Below are 23,577 nucleotides of genomic sequence, written 5' to 3' on the forward strand. Positions count from 1 at the left end.
ATAATGAATACTTTCTACTTTTGGTACTTTCTTTTTCCTTTAAATGTTTTTTATCCCATGTTTTTTGCAACCCATTTTTCTCACCCGGTGACTACCTAACCTGTAGTCCTGGTTTCCACTCTCCCCCTGCCGCGCCAGGGGACATTGGGGAGCACCCGGCTGGCTAGGGCGAGGTAGTATAGAAACCAGGACTACTGCATGTTTTTGTGTGAGGGCCTATGCCCAAGGAGACACGGGGAGAACATGCAAACTCACCACAGAGAGGCCCTATCACCAACCCCACCTAGGGTGTGGGTGCTGATGACACACTTTTGGTACTTTTAAGTACATTTTGATACCTATACTTTTGTACTTTCATTCAAGTACATTTTGAATTATGGACTTTTACCATAGACTTTTACTTGTAACAGAGCATTTCTGTGTTGCAGTATTGATACTTTTACTTAAAGAAAAACATTTGAGTACATTTCCCCCCACTGCTCCTCACACACAGCGTTATAGGCAGCATATGTCAGATTGCCCCCTTTTGACTTTATATCAGACTTCTTGCTGTCACTTCCCACTGGTTGATTAATTAAAGATTTGATTTAGGCCTGCTAGGAGTGTGAGCGTTTGATAATTCTTTCTTCCTCTGGGCCTCTGTGGCACCAACTGTTAAGAAAGTGCAAATGCAGGCTAATCATTCCACCCAATTGTATATGTCTGAGATCTCTGATTGCATCTGCTGAACCCGTGAATCATTTTCCACGTCAAGGCCCTTAAACTTTGCCCGGATACAGTTGAGTAATCAGACACATTCATGGGCTCTTCAACAATGCTCAATTTGCCATGAATAATTTCTGAAAAAGGAAGAATATCAGACACTGCGGCATGAACATAAAAAGAACAGAACTCAAACTTATACAAGTTCTCAAGAGTGCTTTCGTCACTGTGATTTTGCATCCAGCAACAAATGATGGAAAATGGGTCTCTTCCGGAGGAGATGGCTCAGTTCAATTCGCTCTGATGTAGTTTATATAATTGGATGACATTTTTCGATGTTGAACTCAGAACAGGGAAAAGCACAATGCAATCTATTTCCAATTCTCTCTGCTTTGTCTCCTCTTACTATGATTCATCTGTCTCCTCTCCAGTTCAGACCTGACAGCGGAATATGCAGATAACACAATAATTCAAGATGCTTATGAATACAAATCCAGGTACATTTGCATTCATTAGTAGTTCTTGTGAGGCAGTATGTTGGGAAAAGTCTACAATGAGATATCTGACTGCTGTCCCCATGGTTCAGAGACTGAGTGTGTTTATGTACCAGACAAACCTGTGACATCTCTCTTTCTTTTTGCCTAAACATACATACCGGTAATAATAATGATGGATTGCATTTTTATAGCGCTTTTCTAAGCAAGTTGCGAACTCAAAGCACTTTACAATGGTCCATTCATTCATACATTGGATACATGAACTTTCTTTCTACAATCTTGCAAATTGTGTATAGCTGTGTTTAGCGTTGATGAAAGGGATAGTTCACCCCCAAAATGACTTTTTTTTCCTATTGATTACTCACCCCATGGATACTTGAATTCACAGATTTTCTTTTTTGTCTTTGTCACATTCCTAAGCCAATAATTTGAAGAGACTCTTTGTTTCTCCATAGGGGACAAAGCAGGCTCTTTGTGTCTCCAAAAGGAACAACTGCTGGTCATCAAATTATTGGCTTTAATTGTAATGTGACAAAAACAAGAAAATGTCCATGAATTCAAGTCTCTGCGGGGTGAGTAATCGATTTATGTCACGATGCGATGCGTTGTGAAGTTCCAAATATATCGACGAATGTTTGGCTATTATGACGTGCCCAGAACAGGGATGCTAGGGTTCATGTGGTTAAGCAGAGGGAGAGATGATGGGGGTTTCATGTCTTCTCTGCAGTGGGACGCTCGTGGCTAAGAGTTGTACCACATAGGCTTTGATGCCTGAAAGTGTGTTCCGGGTCCGATTCCGGTTGATTTGCTGCATGTCACTCCCCGTTTCCTGTCTCTCATCACTACTTTTGAATAAAGGTAGAAGCATAAGAAATGACGGTGCCTGAACCCTGATTCTTGACACCCTCCTGGGTTCTTTGAGCCAACCAGCAACCACCCAGCTCATGACTGGCTCGACCACTCCCATTCTCAATTCATCCCCTCATCTCCAGCTCTGATTCATCCCCTCATCCTCACCACTCATTATCCAGCCATACTCAATGTGCATTATTCTCAGCAAAGCATAAACAAGTTTCATAGTGGTGTGGTCTTTGTTAGTGAATTTTTCCAAGGCTGGGAATTGAGAACACACTTGCAGAGCTCCTCGTGTTGCATTTTGCTTCTTTTTTTTTTTTTTTGCCCTGTGCAGAACCATCTGGGCACGGTTTTCCATGGCCATTTCATTGAACAAAAGCTGCCATGTGGGGAACAGTATGAGACAAACACAGATTCAATTATGAGGCGGGGGTATTTGTCAGACTAGTGCGTACGTGTGCCAGGTTCCGCGTGTCTAAGCTGTCTGAAGCTGATGGATGTGGAGACTCCTGGTTTGGCAGGCGGTTTGGGGACCTGGCAGTGACGTGAGAATTGATTGATTGATTGAAGAATTTATTAGAAGTTTGCAATAGAAAAAAGTACAGTTTCATGACAGTACAAATCACTGGTACAAGGTCAACTAAAAGGAGATCCTAGAAAGCCGAGGCTTATTTCCACAGGAACCACACTTTAAGTATCTCATATAACATTGAAAGACAGACGGATAGAACATAGTACTTTATCTAGGATAATATCAGTTTCAAAAGCATGACATCAAATACAAAAGGCAGAATACAATAAGAAATAGAAAGGCCCCATTGTTTTGCAATACGAAAAACCACCAAACCCCTCAGCTGTGTTTACAAACAACGTACAACACAGTATTCTAGAATGCCACCATACGGATACGGGACCCCCTCTCCTGCGCTCCCGGTCCTAAAACACAGGACAACGTCAGAGGGGAGCGGATTTAAAAAACCAACCCATCCCACCTCATGTCCTCGGGGCCTTTGTGGAGCCGTCATGTCTGCTCATTAGTCATGCTTCCACTGCTGGGGTGAGATAACAACAGAAGACCATGTCTCTTGTATCCCCTCCAGACCTCACTAGAAGACCTTTATTGCCCCATCAGTACCACCTGTACACTCACTTGCTACTGGCAACATGCCCACCCAAGTTATTGCCAGACCCATGAAATGGGTAGGCCTACATAAGCAAATGTCGGTCTGTCCGGGTTTTCTATATAAAGGGTATATATGATGATGACATGATGATGACATGCCTACAAAAGGCATGATGTCATAAATGATGATGACAGACAGGGGGTCTGGCACAACCAGGTTGACCTGGTCTAGTTTGATTAGAAACACTGAGGGGGCTGTGAATAGATAAACTAGAAAGGTGCTATTCTGGGAAATTGAAAGTGTGGTTGCCGTGACGCGAGTCACACTAGCAAATGAATTCCGTCTTACGATTTGAAATTTCCACATTCAAGTTAATGGGGAAAATGCATTAACTAATAAATGAGTATCCATTTGACATATGGCCCAAGTGTATGCCACCAAAACTGTGGGAGGAGTAGAGCAGCAAAATAAAGTTTATCTGGAAAGAAGAAAAAAGTCTGACAAGTACAACAAATAAATAAAAAAACAGACCAGCCAGACAAATTATCAAGTCCAATGGTACATGCTGTAATTAGTGAGACATTAACGTGAATAAATATGAAATAAAATACAGTGGTTTCAAGCTGAAAATAATAATAAAAAGTAAAACATAATAATACAGTGGTTAGATTGGTGAAACTCAACAACAGTCTGGCTTATATTAGCAAAAAAGAACAGGTGACGTCATATTGACTGGTCATAAATGGTACCCATAGAATGAACATGACATGTTCCTACATACAGTATCGGTAATAGGCCTATACTGTAACAAAAAAAGTCCAAAGATCCTTCAAACAAAGAGCAATTGACAAGAAGTAAATAACAAAGTGCTTTTTTTAGACAAAGAAAAACAAACAGTAGTTACAAACAGCATTTCTGTGCTCAGTGATGTTTTATCGGTCAACGTTTTATATGTGCATGCCATCGCATTGCTCTATTTAAATATATATTTAAAGATTATAGCATGTCTCCCAACATTTCATCCCAAGCGTGTAACACTGCCTTACGAAGATAAGAGGAAAACAAACTAAATATTGCATTTTCCAGATACGAAAAACCGATAAAGAGAACTTTGTACTAGCACCATGACCTCATGGGTTAAAACTAATCTAACAGAAGTCAGTAAATTGTTAATTCCAATTTGAAAGTGACATATTAAACTATGAATGTAACATGTAATCTTCTGCCCCCAACAGATTGTAACACTAAAAGATACTGTATGGATTGTCAATTTGGCTGTTTTTAATACGGAAAGGCATGAGGACCTGCATCTAACACAGTTTCAATAAACAGTTGCCTGCTGGAACAGTTTTTGCTGACTGAACATAGGCTGGCAATAAGTTACATGGAATTCACAACATTTATATTTAAGTGTCTTAAAGTCCAATATAAAACAAACCTTGTTTTACAACGTTTGTTTGTTCGGTTCAGTTCGGTTTACTTTGATGACCACGCCAATGTGGTCAGTGGATGTGCTTTCAGTAGAGCATTGTTCAGTTCATTAATGCTACAGAAACTAGGCTTTAGACTGTTAGTTCTCCAAAACTAACAGCAATACCACAGAGGCTGGTTTTATGGAGTTCTGACGGTGATTCTCAAACTTTTTCAAACCACAGACCCCCAAATTGAAATGTATTTGCCCACGGACCCCCATAAGAAAAGATCTGTGTAAACATTTTAAAAAATATCCCACACTTTACAGAATTGTTCTGGATTATTCAATAACAAAAGTACAAAATACACAACTTGTAGATCGGCTACTTTCAATAAGCCAAAGTATAAAATAGGGTCAAAGTGGTTCAATTGAATTGAATGCCATATTAACACATTTTGCTGTGACCCCTTGAGGTCCCCAGAAACCACTTTGAGAACCACTGGGGGGGGGGGGGGGTCACACTCGAGTCCTCACAAAAACTATTATTGTCCATGTCAAATGTCCCAGCTGTCACTGAAGTACTGGTCCTCCTCTTCCACCCCCTCTCCTTCCTCCAGCTCATCCTCCGTCTCATCCTCCATGAGGTCAACATCTTGCACCTCATCCTCTTCATCCTCCTCTTCCACTCGGAGCTGAACCAACATGGTCTGCAGAGTGGCTTTCACCTCCCGAACCTCCTTCTCTAAAGACGGTGCAAGGGGGTCGAAGTTAAGGAGAAACATATTTTGATGCCACGCATAGACTCGGGACTCACTGAGAGTCACACCCACCACACATCCATCAACATGTCATTCACGCAGATGTGCCACCAGACAAATACCAGGGCAAATGTGACAGTAGCGGTCCTCTGCGGTTAATGATAATAGCGGTCGGGGGGGCCGGAGTCTTATGAAGTCATCAATCTTTCCCCACTTGGCCACCAAACTCTGATTACTAGTTCGGATCATCAAGTCATACTCAATTTAACCTCATCCAATTCACTATTCATGAGCTAATTTCATCTATAAAAGCTGTGTGGCAGTGAGAGGGGCCAACCAAACAGACTGCCCAGCTAAATTATTCATAGGCCTTCAATGAAACGGGATAGATGCACCCATCAGATGGGGGGAGGGGGGCATTGTTTAACCTGCCTAGAGACGCAAATTAATCGTGCGAGTGTCCAGTTTAAGTGGCAAATCAAAGGGATGCCTTTGATGGCAGATGGGGCCTGATGGCTCGTTTTGCTCTCAGAATGAACACAGATTGTCCTCATTCATAATTAACCGGCCGTTAAAGAGCTTCTCATGAATAATGCACAGTGTTCACTGAGACTTCTAAGGTAGCACAAGCCAAAAGGGATGATGAAAGTTAAGCCTGCCTTTTGGGATGTAAAAAAATCTACCCATAAAGGTGGATTTTACATAGATACGGGTAACAACTTAAAGGACAGATCAACATAAAGTGTCTAGTAAAGCCACCAGAAAAACTTCACTGCACCTTTCCATGCATTCGTCTAGTCTCTAGAACTTTACTGGACGAATTATCAATGAAATATCTTTCTGACAAAAGAGATTACATTTCCTTTCATTTGTTGTTTGATGTTGGTGGCGAGAACTGTCCAACACGAAAGTGTGAACGACACATTTTAAGGATTTTGAATCATTCCCAAGTCATGCTAATGATTAGATTCTTATGAACGAGTCACTCATGAATGACACATCACTACTCTGCAGACAGCAGCCCGTCTCTGCAGACATCCATCCATCCATCCATCCATCCATCCATCTTCAACCGCTTATCCGGAATCGGGTCGCGGGAGTAACAGTTCCAACTGAGACTTCCAGATTTCCTTATCCCGAGCAACTTCCTCCACTCCCTCAGGGAGTATACCGAGGCGTTCCCAAGCCAGTTTGGAGATGTAATCTTTCCATCTGGTCTTTGGTCTGCCACGGGGTCTCCTCCCAGTGGGACGTACATCGAGGACCTTTCTATGAAGGCGCTCGGGGGGCATCCGTACTAGATGCCCGAACCACCTAAGCTGACTCCTTTCCAAGTGTAGGAGCAGCGGTTCTACAGCAGATATTATAAATACGTTATTCTGCCAAAGCCAAAGCGCCAGTAACTAGGCAAATAATTAAACTGATAAAAGGATTTAACAGTGTTGAGGTAATTGTTGTGTATTGTAAATCACAGGCTAATTATGCATATTTATTAGGTGTTTGTTAATAGTATAATTATTTCTTTATTTGGCTTATTTGGCTGCAAGGTGTAGTTCATAATAATTTGTACTTTAGTTCAGTGTTGTTTAAGTGTATCTGCATCGCGAGCCTGGGGACGTGAATGTTTTACCCAAACCTGTTGAACAAAGGCTCCGATCGCGGAATAATGTGTTCCTCTGAGCACAAGTCTCCGCCAGGCCAGGTAGGTTATGGTGGGACAGCATTGTATGAATTTATTGCACAGACACAATATGTTGATTTGCGGGAGTGTTGAAAATATGTAAGTGTGTTTAGTAGAAAATGACATACACACACACGGACGGACAAGGGCAAAAACCGTCTGGGCCACGCCTTCAGCCTGGCAGGATATCACTCAGAATAACTTTGCATTGATTAGCAGCAAACCTTCCCTCTAAAAATGAAATTGACACCACACTTTACGGTGACAAATGGATTCGAAACATGACAGGAAAACAGCATAATGGAGCCACTGGACCGCTCACTGCTGGGGTCAAGCATTCAGGCCTGTACCATTCTCTTAGTGTATGCCACTCATTTACTGCCCACTCGTGGAGAGTATGATGGAGGATGACTCACCTGACTACATCACTTAATTCTTTAGATCAGTGGTTTTTGCACCACTGACCTCTGTGTTTGTAAGTGGTCGTTGTAAGTATAGGTTGGAGCACTGAAAATTCAGATCAAAAGCGAGAGGCATTGGCCCAACATATCTCCTGTGTCCAGTGTTACAGTAATCTTGGGTCACTCGCCCCGACGACCCATATCTTTTCTGGGCCGGGGTCTCGCACCCCCCAAAGTTCACACCTCGACAACTGTTTCAACAAAGAAACAAGCCTATCTGCATATCAATAGACCTGTATAGTAGGTGTTGAGCGACGTTCGCGACACCCCAAACATTGAATCACCATTGCACCACTGCCTGTGTCCTTGTGTATCACTGTACGTTTTATAACCGTGTGTACAGGAAAACCTGTGATGACAACTGACATATACTGTAAGGACACTGAAACAGACACACGGACCACAGCAAGTTGATCTGGGTCTGTCTCTGAATGTTTAGGCTGCTATGACACTCTGCAGGAGCTGGCACTACACGCCTGACAGCACAGCAGGCGAGGCAAATCGCTAATCACGCATATAAGCATAAAATACAGCACCACTACAGCAGCAACCTTCAACCTTTTTAATTTCAAGGATCCCAGTTTGACATGCATGAGGCCACAGGCCTAGCCTGATTTCAGACTCAGCTGAAGCTTTAGTCTGACATTGTTCCCTGTCTGAGCGATTTATGGGGGAGGGACTAAACCAATCACTAGAGATCAGCGAATCCACCTACTTGTGGCTTCAGCCATGCACACAGCTTTGCTAGCCATTAGCACACACAATGCCAACAAACATTGTGTGTGTGTCTGTGTGCGAGCAATCGCGCACGCGCGCGAGCACAGCGTGTGTGTGTGTCTGTGCGAGTGACTGCTTCCACACAGAACTGCGATCAGAAACATGTAATCAACAGCTTGGTGAAATCAGCGTGTGTGACTGTGTGTATGTATGTGCTCTTCCAGAAATGTAATCGTTTCAACTGCTGCACGGATTGGATATTCGTTAGACCCACTCCTCATTGGAGGAGACGCCATTTTGGACGGGATAAACTGCAGATTCATATTACAACACCAGACCAGAGAAACGGTCCGCTCTGAGAGTGGGCGGATCTATGGGCTGGAACCAGGCTACCACTGCCAATCTACATAGTAAAATCCTCAGTGTTAATTAATGCTGAGAGTAGGCCTATACAAGTGGAACCAGATGGACCAATTTGTACATTCTGGTGTTATAGACCCCTAAAAGGATGCATTTAGGCTCCTATCGAATCAATTTGATGAATTGAGTACAAAGGATCCCAATGGAAACAAGCCATAGGCTTTCTTGGGTTTAAAATCCTCTTAGCAGACCTTGTATTGAACTGTACTTTCCTGTGCTTACTTGTTTTTGCAAACTTCTAATAGAATATTAAATCAATCAACCAATCAATCATTTAGCTGGGGAACCAATGGAACCCCCTAAGGACCCTTGGAGTTCCCCAGACCCCACATTGAGAACCACTGCTCTGCCCCTGTGCAAAACGAGGAAACGAGTCGAGACAGAAGATGAGAGCAGGTTTTCCACAGCCACATGCTGAAATATAAGCCCTTTTCTATTTCCTTGAATATGAACCCTTGGTTCCGAGCAGGTCGGAACAGTGAAAACAGTAATCCATTTCCAATCAGCTCCTTAATTAGGACGGAAATTGATGCATTGTGACCCGCGATCGGCTTCAACAGTTTCATGCGAGTCATTATCATGGATATTGTAATTTCCCCCGAGCCAGAGCCAATGAGAGGGAACGGACGGACCGGGGGGGAACTTGGGAGAGGGAGTGGTGCGACGGTGGCAGGGTGGACATTAAGATGTGAAGAGAGCAGAGTCATTGCGGTGACATTCCACTATCTGCCACCATAGCCCCTCCCCCCTGTCTCCCCAGGTTTAATCTTGGCTCATGGGACGACTGGCAGCCGCCATCAGCAGCCTTCTAATAACCTTGCTTTGGACTTTTACCGCTTACATTTTTCCACTGCCACTCTTGTTAGACACAGGGAGAGCTAGAAATAGCAATAGAGAGGAGGGAGAGAGAGAGAAAACTGAACTGAAGAGAGAGAGGCGTGTGATTCAAACCCGAGAAGAAAAATGGTCTGAACTAATTTTATCCTTAATTCCCTCACTGAATGGACCTCTAATGTCACAGAAGACAAGTTGAGGGTCCTGTTCTATTTTCACTCTAAACTAAAGGTAGAGCTACAGGCCTCACACATCAGTCACCCTAAAGGTATTCTGGAGGTCTGCTATGGAGAGTTCTAAAGGTCTGGCAAACTAGTCCGGCAAACTAGTCATTTAGGGCACCTAGTGTTCACATTCAACCTCAAATGCAGTTATTTTCTGCATAGGCTAATTCTCTTGAATTGTTTTATCAAATTAATCTGATTTCGATGCATGTCAGTGACATCCCGATTTTTGGGAATGTCATTATAGGCCAACATCTTCAAACATTTTCTCTTTTGGCTGCCAAACAAACAATCAAAATAGTGGATCTACAAGATCTCAACGCGCTGCCAAGCGACACGTTGAGAGCCTGTAGATCCACTAGGAAATGGGAGTCTCCTGGTTAAAGGATATCAGTGAGGTCCTGGTCTCGGTTGAGCATGGCCGTCTGCAATTCATCTTCCAAGGTGATTAGTCTGTCGCTGATCAACTCACACTGCTCTGTGAGGTCCAGAGCCCCCGCATCACTGCACTCATCCTGGATGGACGGGGGGGATCAAAGAGAGAAACAAACAATAGATATATCGTCAATGTCTGGCAGAAAACTTGTATCTCCAGGTTTCAAATTTGCATGTTTTTTCGTAAATTAAAGCCCTGCCTTATACCATATAAGATTATCGCACAAAACTAGTGAAAACAGCAGATCTACAAGCGCTTGTAGATCATCTATTTTCACTAGTTTAAATCATTTTTAAAATGATAAATACAAAACGAACTGTTTTGGACATACAAGGTTTCCACCCGACAACAGCGATATAGAGATATACTGGACAGCAGGCTTTCAGAAAATATGATACCCCTGACATGAAAGTGGTCTCTTCAAAGTAATGCATGTTGGAATTGAAATGAAAGTAAGATCATCTGAGTGCAATTTTAAAATGGAAAAACCAGATGAAAACCATGAGAAAGTGTTTGCGAAGTTGGTCCCTCACTTCTGCATTTTCAGATGAAATAAATGCATGCTGCCATAACCACTTATAACCCCTATTATGCTTAGTTGACCAGGGTCCTCCTTTTTACCTCTACACCAAATCTCTTTGCCAAAAATAGCCGACCTAAAAGCTTGTGGATCTGCTATTTTTGCCAAATGTTCTTCCCCAAAAATAGCGACCCAGTTATGTTGTAAAAGGTGAACAATTCATAACTGACAATCTATAGTAACAATTTATGTAATTTATGTATTTCAAGATAATGTCACCTGCCAAGAAAGGCTGTGAGCAACCGATGGACTGTATTCACAATCACAATGTAGAGTATTGTTGTAATAAAATAAAATAAACGCCTCCACATCAAACCTCAGATGAACTGTACGTGTATTGAAACAGTCTTTATCCAGTTCTCAGTGGAAACGGTCAAGTGGACTGCATGGTGCATCAGAAACAGAATGCTTTTGGAAATTAACGTTGCCTGATATTTAGTATTTCATCAAGGTGATAAATGCACACTACGCCCACGAGGGTGATTTGCAGAGCAGTGTGCTTAACGTTCAGGTAGCACAAACCTGCCTAAGGACAATGTAAGCGTGTTCGAGAGGGTGGTGATTGGCATAGGTGGGCAGAGGCTGGTGAATGGCAAGAGGGCAGCAGGGGCAGCGTATGCAGTTAAGAGAACGGGCCATGCCATAATTAGTACAGGCCCCTTTGCAGACTGCATGTCCTAGTTCTATCACACACATAACTACCACACACACACACACACACACACACACACACACACACACACACACACACACACACACACACACACACACACACACACACACACACACACACACACACACGCATACGCACATACACACACACACACACTCGCACACACAATGAATCACTGTTTATGCCGGTCAAACAGCATGGAAGTGGAGTCTGACTCATAACGGCAGGTAGAGCAGAGCAGCCCCCTGCGGCCCCATGCTGTCTAACTCATCTGTAGAAAAAATCATGTCTGAGCTCATTCTCTGGTGTGTGCCCTGGACTGGCCCCTTACATTTACAGGCTAACGCTACTCTTTAACTCAAATATTCAACAGTAAAGGGCCCGGAGGCACGACAAGATGTCATCTGTGATGCAATTAACCAATTAAGTAAACCATCAAGTTAGGAAAAAGCCCATTGGACCAGAGGCAGCTTTGTGTCATTTTAGGTAGCTTTTTTGTTTAGGAATTATGGTTAGCTTAGGAGTGACTCATTACTGCTAGGTAGCATAGGATTCATCCTAGTTAGCTCCCTTGTTTAGGAAACAATCAAGTGGTCCCTTGGCTGCGCAGCCAGGACATCCCATAAGGATGAAAATTAAATCATATAAACCATTTTAATGGTTTCCTCAGCATGTCATCACCATGTGTCCGCTTGCCGGATTCAGTCAATTCATCTGTTGTGCGAGAGGCTTGATTACCATGGAAACCGGATGAACAGTTTTTCACCTCATGCTACCTTTCTTGGTTGTCTAGAGATTCATGTCACTGTACCTTTAGGACAAAAACTAGTAAGGAACATTTCGTTGTTGTCGGGTGGAAACCTTGCCGATCTACAAGCACACAACGCCAAGGCTATTTTCATTAGTTTTGTGCGACAGTCTTGCATGTTGAAGCAGGGCTTTACTTCACGAAAAAGAACGTACACATATGAAATTTGGAGATACGAGGTTTCCCGACAGTGAGGATTTGATAGGTTGTATGAGACCAAAGCCAAAGTCCTGTTAGTGCAGCGTTAGGTGACAGGTTGTACAAAATCTCAACCTGGGAAGCCCAATTCTACCACCAGTCCCAGGGGAGACACGGTAATAAATGTATAAATGCACTGAGATGGCTGCGTTTATGCCGTGCATATTAGCTGCTTTGCTGATGCAATCTATTGCAAGAATGGACACGAGTCGTAACCTTAATACTGCCCTGGGAGAGGCAATGTGCAACAAAAAGTGCATGGCCAATTAAAGCCCAAATTGAAACCAGCTGTCTCACTCGGAGACCTTTCTTAACGTTCTGTTCCTGCTGTGTGATCACAGCAGGAAACATTGATATTGTGGTAAATGAGATTTCAACATGATGACAAATACCATAATAAAAACTGTTGTATGGTGGGTGATATTCATTTATAAAAAAAATGGAATACCGTAAAGTATAAATTGCCAATTATTTCACCTTTAGGGAAGTGTTACAGTCAGTTACACAACACAGTCACACTGTGTTATATTCTAAAAAGTGACACACATTTTGCTAAAAGAGTTAAAATAGATTTACAATACTCATTTGTTATCCTTGGTATTTATACTGCGCAAACGCACTAATAAACAGCAGGGGACACAGAATAAGATGCTTCCAGGGAATTATGTATCAATAGTTCTTTACGTGAAGAATTTATCTTTTAAATTGCAGTGAGACGCCATCATTAAAAATGTGCCATCATGAATTAAACGTCAAATGCCAATGTCATAAATGTTTCTAGGCCAACCAGCAGGCACCTCCATAACTACCTGATTACAGCTGTAATATGGTTAAAGGTATGCACCATGCCATCTGGTTAATATGATTAAAAGCATGCACCATTTGATAATTTATGATTCAAGGTATGCACCATACCAATAATCCTCCTTGTGCACCACCCATTGTGTCAATACAGTATACAGTAGGTGTGGTGGTTTGTAAGGACAACGAGAAGCTGAAAGGACAATTAGTACAGATTAGGTGCAAATGAACAGCAGAGACCAAGCACGCACGCACGGTCGCACGCACACATGTGCACTCGCGCACACACACAGTACACGGTGACGCGCAAACCAATCAATCTCCCCGCAGTGGCAGCAGAGCAGCTAGGCAGCGGCTAAGTGGAAATCATTTACTTTAAGTCATTATAGAGAGGAGAAAGAGGTCAGGGAACACTTCCTGTCCAGACGGTCCCCATAGAAGACGTCTGGGTCAACACTTCCATAATGTCAATGTATGGAAATGAAAGGCGTGTGACCAGAAGGGAGGTGCAGAAAAAAACAACGTACATTCCTTGTAAGCTGAACTAACCTGTAGGAGGATATCCTACTGTAATGCTTAAATATGGAACAATATCCCAGGGCTGCTGCAACCCATTTTGGGGTCCGACCCACAACTGGCTGTCTTTGGTGCCCTTTGGCAACGTGATGCCTGACGCACAGTGCGTTGTGCGCGTCATGGTAGCAGCGGCGCTGCAATATCCAATACTTTTCATCTAGCCTACTGTATATTGATTGAACATGCAGGAGTGAAGCCCCTTTTATACTTAGTTGTATGACAGTGTTGCTCTCCGAAAACAATCGATCCTCAAGCTCATAACGTGTCGTGAAGCGACGTTTCAAGTTCAAGTTCAGGCTCAGTTTGGAAATCCAGTTCTTCAAACGCTAACAGTTCATGCAACAACATCTAATAGCAGCGGTGGTGGAAAGTATCTAAGTACATTTACTCAAGTACTGTACTTAAAGGAGTAGTTCACCCTCAAAATGACTTTTTTTTCTATTGAGACTTGAGTTAAATAATATGTTTGTGTATTTGTCGCATTCCTAAGACAAACAATTGATTATAGTAAATTTGCCCCCATTGATTCTGGATGGGGACTCAAATGCCATCTGGAATCCAATGAGTGTAAATTTATTGTAATCAAATTATTGACAAAAAACTAAAATTATTATTCAACTCAAGTCTCCATGGTGTGAGTAATCAAAAGAAAAAAAAGTCATTTTGAGGGTGAACTACTCCTTTAACATTTTTGAGTTATTTTTACTTTACTGGAGTATTTCAAATTTTCTGTATTTTTACTTCTACTCCACTACATCACAGAGGCTGTAATGTACTTATTACTCCACTGCAATTATTTGAAAACTTTGTAGATTTTGATTATTATTACAAAACATACATTAACCACTTCAGCCCTTCTGCCATTTGAAAATAGCCGATCTACAAGCTCACAATGTGTCGCAAAAGATTTTGATACATGTGAAAACTTGTGAAATGGGACATTCTGCACAATGAGTGCTTTCAGCTTTTGGTACTTTAAGTACATTTTGATACCAATACCAGTACTTTTACTCAAGTACATTTTGAATTCCAGAGTATTTTATTGACACTTTTACTTAAGTAAGAAATGTGAAAACCTTTTCCATCACTGCCTCTTTGTCACTTAAAAATCCAGTTGTTCAAACGCAGTGCTAACATTCATGCAACAACAATAACGCTTTTAATTTATGTTGTGTCCAACAATAACATTACCTCTGGGTGATTTTCTTCCATGCAGAACAAAAACTCCTCCAGTTTCTGTAGAAACAAGAGAAAGGTTTGTTGAGGCAACAGATTAAAAAAAAAAAGAAAACAAAAAAAACTCATGAATTATTGAAAATGCAATTATGTCGTCTGTGTACTGTATGCATGCAACATCATCATAATTAGAAGTGGGTGGAGTCATTATTTGTTGCCAAAAACTGACAATGAGGAAATGGATTAACAGGCTCAACTAACTGCAGGTTTCTTTGTTAGAATTCAGCATGCATAAATTGTACATTCTATGCTAAATAAGGTAATTACTGGAGCCTACCTACAGCGACAAATATTGCTTTGTTTATGGCTTTAGGGCAAGTACACAAAGATAAAATAAATAATTAGTATGTATGATTAGTATTTGGGAATTTAAAATAGTGTCAGTTGTAATAGCTCTTACTCCTTTGTTATAGCAAGTTGTACTATAAAGGGTTGGAAGGAGAATTCTGGCTATACTTTAGCTCCACATTCGAAACAGCTCATTCACACATCAATATATGTAACCTCCAACAAATAACACACCCTACAGTAGATTGTATTGTATTTAATTTGTCCCCCACCAAGATGTCATTGCTGTTGGGCTGAAAACATCTACAGTATCTCCATATTTCCTTTTTTATCTTTTTTTTTTCCAGAAATGTATACCCTATTTTATACTTTGTCGTATGACAGCAAAACTATCCACAAGCTCACATGCTGTGATATGATGTTTGGTGAGCTCGTAGTTCAGCAGACAATGAGTTAAAGAAAATTATGAAAATATTTCAAATGAATGTAAAATGTTCACCTAAATCATTTACTACCAATGACGAGATATGACAAGCTATTTGAAAATGGCTTCTGTACTAATGACGAGTCTTGACAGATTAATTTTTTATTGCATTTAATCCAACATTACGTTGCCGTTTATCTGCTCAAAAAATAATGATTCTTGTTTTGACCGGAAACAGTTAAAAACCGGATATGAAAAAAACGGATCTGCATTGCCTCCCATGTTATTTTTGCAGGAAAACGCCCATTTCTCTGTTTCCTGATCCGGCCACTCGTCTTCTGCATTTCTGCAATAGCTTGTGAGCTCATAGCATGCTAACGGTTGTTCACGCTCATGGATGTTTTTGTGATCATATCTGTTCAGCAACATGCATGCAAACGGACACGCTGCTGCTAGCACATTAAAAGGTTAGAAAAACGAAAGATCACCAGGAAATGATGAGTAGTTTGGTTAAATATTCCGGTAGTAAATTAGTTAAGACATGCCCAAAACAGGGACACCAGGTTGAAAGTGGTTAAATCTGTCTGTGTGTTTAATAAATACTTAACCAATGATAAGTATTATTAACAAGAGCTTGTGACTAAATAATAACTACATTGGGTCCTTTTTTTTCCTGAAAAGAAACGGTTTTGGACAAAAGAGGGTTTCTAGCCGACAGTGACGGTATGTAATCTGTCACATGCCATCTGCCCGGTTCATCTAGTAACAGATGAAATGTCTGCTGTCTCTCCATCATCTAAAGGGCAAGGTTGCATAAAATGTCAGTGCCTGAGACCTTGGACTGAAATTTCCCCAGTGCATATCAACAACATGACAACTTCGATGACATTTCTAACACATAAGCTATGGCAGCAAGGAACCAGCACTAAATCACCAATGCAATGCAATGCAATGCAAGAGTGATATTAAAAATCCATTTACACGCATGAAAAGACTTGCTAGGAATTAATTTCCGGATGTCACAAACATAATTGTTATTATGAGGGATTAAATAGTTAATAGGGATGTGACACACGTTTTATGGGAATAAAGGGTGATGTTTGTTTGATTGCTACTCTGGAGATGTGCTTCAATCAATGACAAAAACATGTAAAATATGCCAAAATTATATAAGATTGAAGTCCAATAATCATCAGGTTTCATAATTTTGAAAGTCTGAATGCTCGTATTGCCAGATGACAGTAGACCTGATTCTCTACCGATCATCTGGGGAATTCAAGGTAGTTGCTAGAATGGCAACAAGAACAGCTGCTTACAAATTTACACTTACTGCTTTGAATAGCATTCACTGCACAAATATGAAAGTCCAGCCTAAAGACTTTAGATGGATTCTTCAGGTTTTATTAAATTGCCAAATTGTTTCCATCCAGTTTTAGCAACAAAAGCTAGGAGATTGTCCTTAAGTCTCTTGTTGAGCAAAACGTTAACAGACCGACTTGCGAGTCTAGAATGCTAAGCCTATACTTTTTGTATTTCTTTTTAATGGTCAAATGACATTGCATGGGATGAAGTCTTATATATATAAAGTTCCATAAATTATCCTACTCACTGTCTCAGAGTGCATTAGGTACAGCAGGGACATGCAGAGAATGTTAGAGAGGCAGGGGCTGAAATTTCTAAAAGGGCCTTTTGGTGAAAATATCGAAAGTAGCCGACCTCCAAGCTCACAACGCGTTGCAGCGCGACGCGTTATGAACTAGGAGGTCGACTATTTTCGGTACTTGATACCACACTGAACTAAGCATAATCAAGTCAATAATGGAGGTGTGGCGTAACAGCATGGATTTCTACACAGAGAGGGCAATTCTTTCAACATAAGATGTTGCATTCGAGTTCAGGAGAGTTTGGACAAGGCAATTCTCTTGAATGCTGCCTTCAGGTATGGCATGGAAAGGGGGCATTCGCATTTTTTTCACGATGGTCTGGAGAGGGCACTTTTTACAGATGGATAAAAGGGCAGGGGTTCAAGCCCCCTTTGATGTATATGTGTGCATGTGCCCGAGGTACAGCAGTGTATAGGAAGGAGACAGGAACTGCATGAGGTGACTCAAAGGTCTCACCTTTTATTTCCTGTAGAAATGTTAGGAGAGGCCAGGCTTTAAGAGAAAAAAGAGAAAAGGAAGGAAAGAAGGCAGTAGGGGGGGAAAAAAGATCCATGCAAATTACTAGATTATAGTAAAGTCAAGCTGAGCAAGGAGAGGAAACATCAAATCATGTATAGGTATATATCTACAGTAGGCTGCATGCCACGATCAGGTGGTGGAAGGGATGGTTACAGTGCAAACAGGTGTGGGTATTAATAGACAGAGAATTGTCTATTCTTCGGGTGAAAATAAACAGCTCCCACTTAGAAAATGAGTGGAAGTGGGAATTCTACCAGTAAACATGCACCAGGGGTCATTATTGACTATTCCTTGGGACATCTTTCAGGATATAAATACTGAAGATCAGGAGGTTACTGTACAGTTTGTAAAAATCACATTTATAGAATTTCTGTCCCCGAACAGCAGCTATTATCGGTTAGCCAAAATAACAACATGGAACAACAACTCTGGCAAAGCATAGTCTCTTCGTTTTTGTTTTAGTCTTTTGGCTTTCTTCCAATCCCAGACAGGCTTGTCAGGACTCTCTGCGTGGGTGGTTGGAAAGTTTGAGGGAAAGGAGGGAATGAACGGAGCTGGACCCCGAGGCTGTGGACCTCAAGTCAAAGTGTGAGAGAGTCCAGCAAAGAACACTCACACGTGGCACAGAGATATGCGAGTGCATGCATACAAAACACATGCAAACACACGCGCGCGCGCGCGCGCACGCACGCACGCACGCACGCACGCACGCACGCACGCACGCACGCACGCACGCACGCACGCACGCACGCACGCACGCACGCACGCACGCACGCACGCACGCGCGCGCACGCACACACACACACACACACACACACACACACACACACTTCCATTTGCTCAATAAAGGCATGCAATCTTGCACAAACTCGAATGGGAGTGTCTGGGAAAGCATGTTTCCGAATGGATGCCACCATCACCCGCATTTGTCCTTATAAATGCCTCCAAGTTAAAACAATAGAAAGCTAGTAACTGCTCGCTGTAGTAAACAAACTTGGATAATCAGATTAAGAGCTGAATGTTTGCTCCAAATGTAACATAAGCCTCAAGCATGTTCATTTGGGCTTGAAATGGTTACTATGTCTAGTAGCAAAATCCGGTAATGAACACATTTATTTAACATTATTCGATAGTTGTAAGGGGTACGGATTTGTAAGCATTTTATATTTCAAATGTAATACTAGGCTACACCGTATCCAAGGTAACAATGCAGCTACAAAGCCCATCACCGGGAGAGCAATTCAGACCAGGCTTGTATCCCCCAGCTGAGTGTGTTGTTGTCAAAGAAAACCTGTAAATATTCACGTGTAGTCTACGGTTTGTATTTAACAGAGACAATAACTGAAGTACTTGACATCCAGATTGATCATCTACAGTCGTGGTTCTCAAACTTTTTAATTTCAAGAGCCCCCCATAAACTTCCAGACCTGTAAGTGTCTTTATCGGTTGTGTCTTTGTAATGTGTTAATAGAACTCCTATATGTGTTAATAGAAGCCCTATAACTCATCATTAGTTCATTCATCAGTATGTTAAAAGTTTCCTTTGATTAGGATTTTATGTCATACTGAATAGTTTTACTGAGACCAGGCTTGTTTCACCCATATCCCCAAGTGCTTGGAAGCAATAAACGAATGATCACAGAATCGACGTCGGGTATATGCATGCATGCACAAGCATTAACTGAATAATGCACTGGTGTTTTGTTCTACAGGCTGTGCGTTGTTACAAATACCTTAGTGAACTCTGAGTTCTGTAGGTTGGCCTCTGGGCACCAGCGGCCACCCAGAGCAGTCAGCATGGCACAGTCCTCTTCCTCTTTGGTGCACGGCTGGGCTTGGGAACACACCGCCGGGGCAGGGAGAACGTCTACGTCCGCTCCGTTGCAGCTGGGCGTGCGGAGCTGCTGGAAGCCTCGCAAGAAGAGGTGACACGCCTCCAGGTCGGCCTCCCACACCCGCTCCAAGGCCGGACAGCCACAGCTATGCAGAGAGAGGCACACAGAGCACACACTGTCACACACTGTCACACACTGGAAGATCCTGGGAGTCCATTTAAAATTTGCTGACTTTGTATTGCCCACAAACGCCGGTACAAAAACGGCCTCCCTACAATTACGAAAGCACTGTAGACGCCATCGAGCACAAAATGCTCCGTTGCAGCTGGTCAGAGGCGCACACAAAAAGCGATCGACTCAAATAATAACATACAAGCAATAAAGCGTGAGGGGAAAAAAGGAAGGGATTCAAGTGTTTCACTTTCATGGTCCAACTTTAAAGAATGACCTCTTCCCCAAAGGACTTTGCCCTTTTCTTCAAAGACATGCAGCAGAGAGAGAGAGAAAAGCCCCCTGATGGGGTCACCGAGCAGGGGTCCAGGGTGAGTGCAGATCACGCTGTTCTTTTTTGCTTTATTTACACACCCAGACACAATTAGTCATCATCCTCCACTCTCTCTCAACTTGGCCTTCTGACCTCCTCCCAGATGTATGCTTTAAGACTATAAACAGGATACTGTCCACCGGATCGAATGAGTTCCCAAAACAAAATGCTCAGCACTTACAATCTGTCATGACTGTTATTTAGGCTGAGCTGGTCAGTATTGTTTACTATCTGGTAAACACAAATGACATCATGACAAATATGATATTTAGGCTTTAAGTCCCCCTCTCTCCACAAGCAGTATCTTCCACACTTGTCCTTGCACAAGAAGGATTTCATTTACAGTACTTTGTCTGTGTTGACACGACGAGTTCCTCTGCAAAAGGGTTTGTGGCAGAATGTGAAACCGTAAGTACAGATCGGCAGTCCAAAAGGGAAGCTACTGTAGCTTTTATGTTTATGTTTTTTCTTTAAGATTATTGTTTTTTTAATTGGGGACCATGTACAAATACAGTTAAAAGTAAAGAGATGTGAGGCTTTGTAGCAGGTTTAGCTCATTTCCATCTGCAGCCCTGGGGCAGTTAAATTACGATACATTTTTGAGGAAAACAGGGGTTAAAGGTTATTGATTGTACTAAAATGAATACATTCTTGAATCACAACCTTTGGGCTTTTAAATATTCATATTTATTCATCATTTATTCAGTGACCTTTATACATAACAAATTACTTTCATGTCGAAGTAATTTCTATGAACCTTTTAAAAGCATCAGATTTGTATAGGATTAGGGAGGGTTACGTACAGTGCTGTGTTCTACCTGTCACGCGGGTATACAGCGTATGCTGTGAAGATTTTTTTTTAAAAAGCGTATGCCCTCGTGAACCTTTCAAAGTAGCGTATCTGATAGGCATTATGCACTGGCGTATGCCCTGGCCACACGAATAGCCACTGATCATAGATTATAGTATGCCCTCAAAAAAAGTCTAGAACACACCACTGGTTACGTATCTATGTAACAGTGAGACACACACACACACACACACACACACACACACACACACACACACACACACACACACACACACACACACACACATACACACACACACACACACACACACGCTTTATTTTTAATATTTTTACTTGTGTGGAAAAACTATTAATTTAACTGAAGTTGACAGGAAATATAGTCCAACGAAAATCTCTTTTTGGATCAAATACGTTATCCATAAAGAAAAAAGGACAATGCAACACAAAAAGAGGACTAAATACAACATGTCTCCATCGTCCCCTCCCTCCACTCTCTGGCTCTCTTTTTCTTGCCGAGATGCAGCCTTGAAAACATTGAATGCCAGTTGTTTTCCAGCCCATCTCCTCTCTGAAGAGGCTGCCAACCTTTGCACCGTGCCAACGCGTGCCTCCCAGCCATTCACCAGCCTTTCATCTGGCACACAGACAATGGAGAGATTGCTCTGCCCATCCCCCCCTGCCCTCGTCCAATTCAGCACTCAACATCGCTGCTTTTCAATTCTGTTATAGTGGAGGGGACAGCCAATGAGCCGTGCCATTGTTATTCCTCTACTCCTGAAGTGGAGAGAGGAGCGCACAGTCTCACACAATACTGTAGGTAGATATACTACACCCCCCCCCCCCCCCCCCCCCCCCCACCACCACCACCACAACACACATACTGTATGGTTGATATGCACGTCCGACCGCACCAAACACACACATGCAATTTGCAATTTACAATTTAGGCATTTAGCAGATGCTCTTAATCCAGAGCGATTTACAATAAGCAAGAACAACACAAGGTAATACATGAAATGCATAGCAATAGTAATCTAGGATCACAAGTAAACCAACAGCCTATCGTCAGTCTAACTGCAGAAAAATATCCCTTCAAAAAAACAATAAACTGTGCATTGAAACTATACACACTATACGGTGCCAGGTCAACAATGACCTGTTATCTATCTGCATAACATCTAAACCAGTAAGACGCCCTAAGGGAGAGAAGCGACACGCTGAAACAACAGAGACTGACACAATATGTCCATGTACTGTATGGGCATTCCCAGATATGGGCTTCATATTGATGAAATCAGGGATCTCCATATATGGGCATAAAAGGTACAAGGACGTAATTCATTTGCAAGTGTGACTTGCGTCGCGACAGTCACGCTGGTTATCATGAGACTGACTCAATATGTCCATATATGGACATTCCCAGATATGGGCTTAATATTGATGACATCAGGGATCTTATGGCCATATGGAGCGTGACATGAGGCGTGACGCACGCATGGACAGACGGACGAACGGACGGACGGACGGACAGACATGATCTGCAGGCTTTCATACTAAATTACATTTTGCCTTTGTGTAAGCCTGCAAGGATGTTGGGGCATGTGCTACGGCAGTAGAGTACCCTCGCCCCACCAAACATTCAGTAGATCTGCATATAAGTAGACACACGCCCCCCACCAAAGAAACATGCCCGCACACATGCACACACACGCACACATGCACACACACACACACGCACGCACGCACGCACGCACGCGCATGCACGCACGCGCACACACCCACACACCCACACACAGATATGCATGGGAAATGTGTGCACACCCTGAACCACACACGGTACACACATAAATCAGTCTGTGTGGAAACGTACGTTGACACACAACATTATATTCCTAAAAACAAAATGTCAAACAGGGCTCCATCGATCACCAAAGCCACTCCCCGTCCGTCTACAACCACAATTTATTACAAATGACCTGCGTCGGCGTGACGGTACACCAAGAAATTAGGCGGTGTCAACTCCTTATAGGATCCCTGTGACGGTGACATGTGGGTCACCGCAGATATGTACTGCTGGACTTGGGGTTAATTGGTGGCAGTCAGCCAGCCAGCCTGGCCTGCTGCATGGTGGCAGAGTGTGGGCGCCCTGCTCTGCTGATGGCATGGTAATAGGGGGGAGAGACAGGTGGGCACACACACTAACTGCTTCTCAGTCTCTCCTCGGCCCCCCTGTGGGACCGCTAGACTGACAGGACTGCTCTTTCTCCTCCAGGCGTCAGGAACAAAGACACAAAGGAGGAGGAAGGGGTGGTGTAGAGAGCTCTGGTTCTCAAAGTGGGGTCCGGGGGACCCTCCCAGGGGTCTTTGAGGGGGGTTCCAGAGGGTCCCCAGCAAAATGTGTTAATATAACTAATATAAAATCAGTTTAACCACTTTATGTACCTTATGCTATGAGGGAGTGTGGTCTAGCCAACACCAACTCTGGAGTCCTGGATCG

The 23,577-nt window shown here is 42.5% G+C and overlaps 1 protein-coding gene across 1 annotated transcript in view; it reads right to left on the bottom strand.

The window, feature by feature from the left end:
- Positions 1 to 2,872: 2,872 nt before the first annotated feature.
- Positions 2,873 to 23,577, bottom strand: part of disc1 (DISC1 scaffold protein) — a gene marked incomplete at its 5' end in the record, with an annotated part of 64,296 nt that continues 43,591 nt past the window's right edge. The window contains 4 exons of the mRNA XM_080740654.1: positions 2,873 to 5,343; positions 10,079 to 10,202; positions 14,951 to 14,995; positions 19,624 to 19,870. Of these exons, the coding sequence (XP_080596780.1) occupies positions 5,147 to 5,343; positions 10,079 to 10,202; positions 14,951 to 14,995; positions 19,624 to 19,870 (613 nt within the window). The 3' untranslated portion in view covers positions 2,873 to 5,146. The remainder of the gene's footprint in view (positions 5,344 to 10,078; positions 10,203 to 14,950; positions 14,996 to 19,623; positions 19,871 to 23,577) is intronic.

The sequence above is a fragment of the Nannobrachium achirus genome, assembly GCF_963921795.1.
Source record: "Nannobrachium achirus genome assembly, chromosome: 13".
Lineage (NCBI taxonomy): Eukaryota > Metazoa > Chordata > Actinopteri > Myctophiformes > Myctophidae > Nannobrachium > Nannobrachium achirus.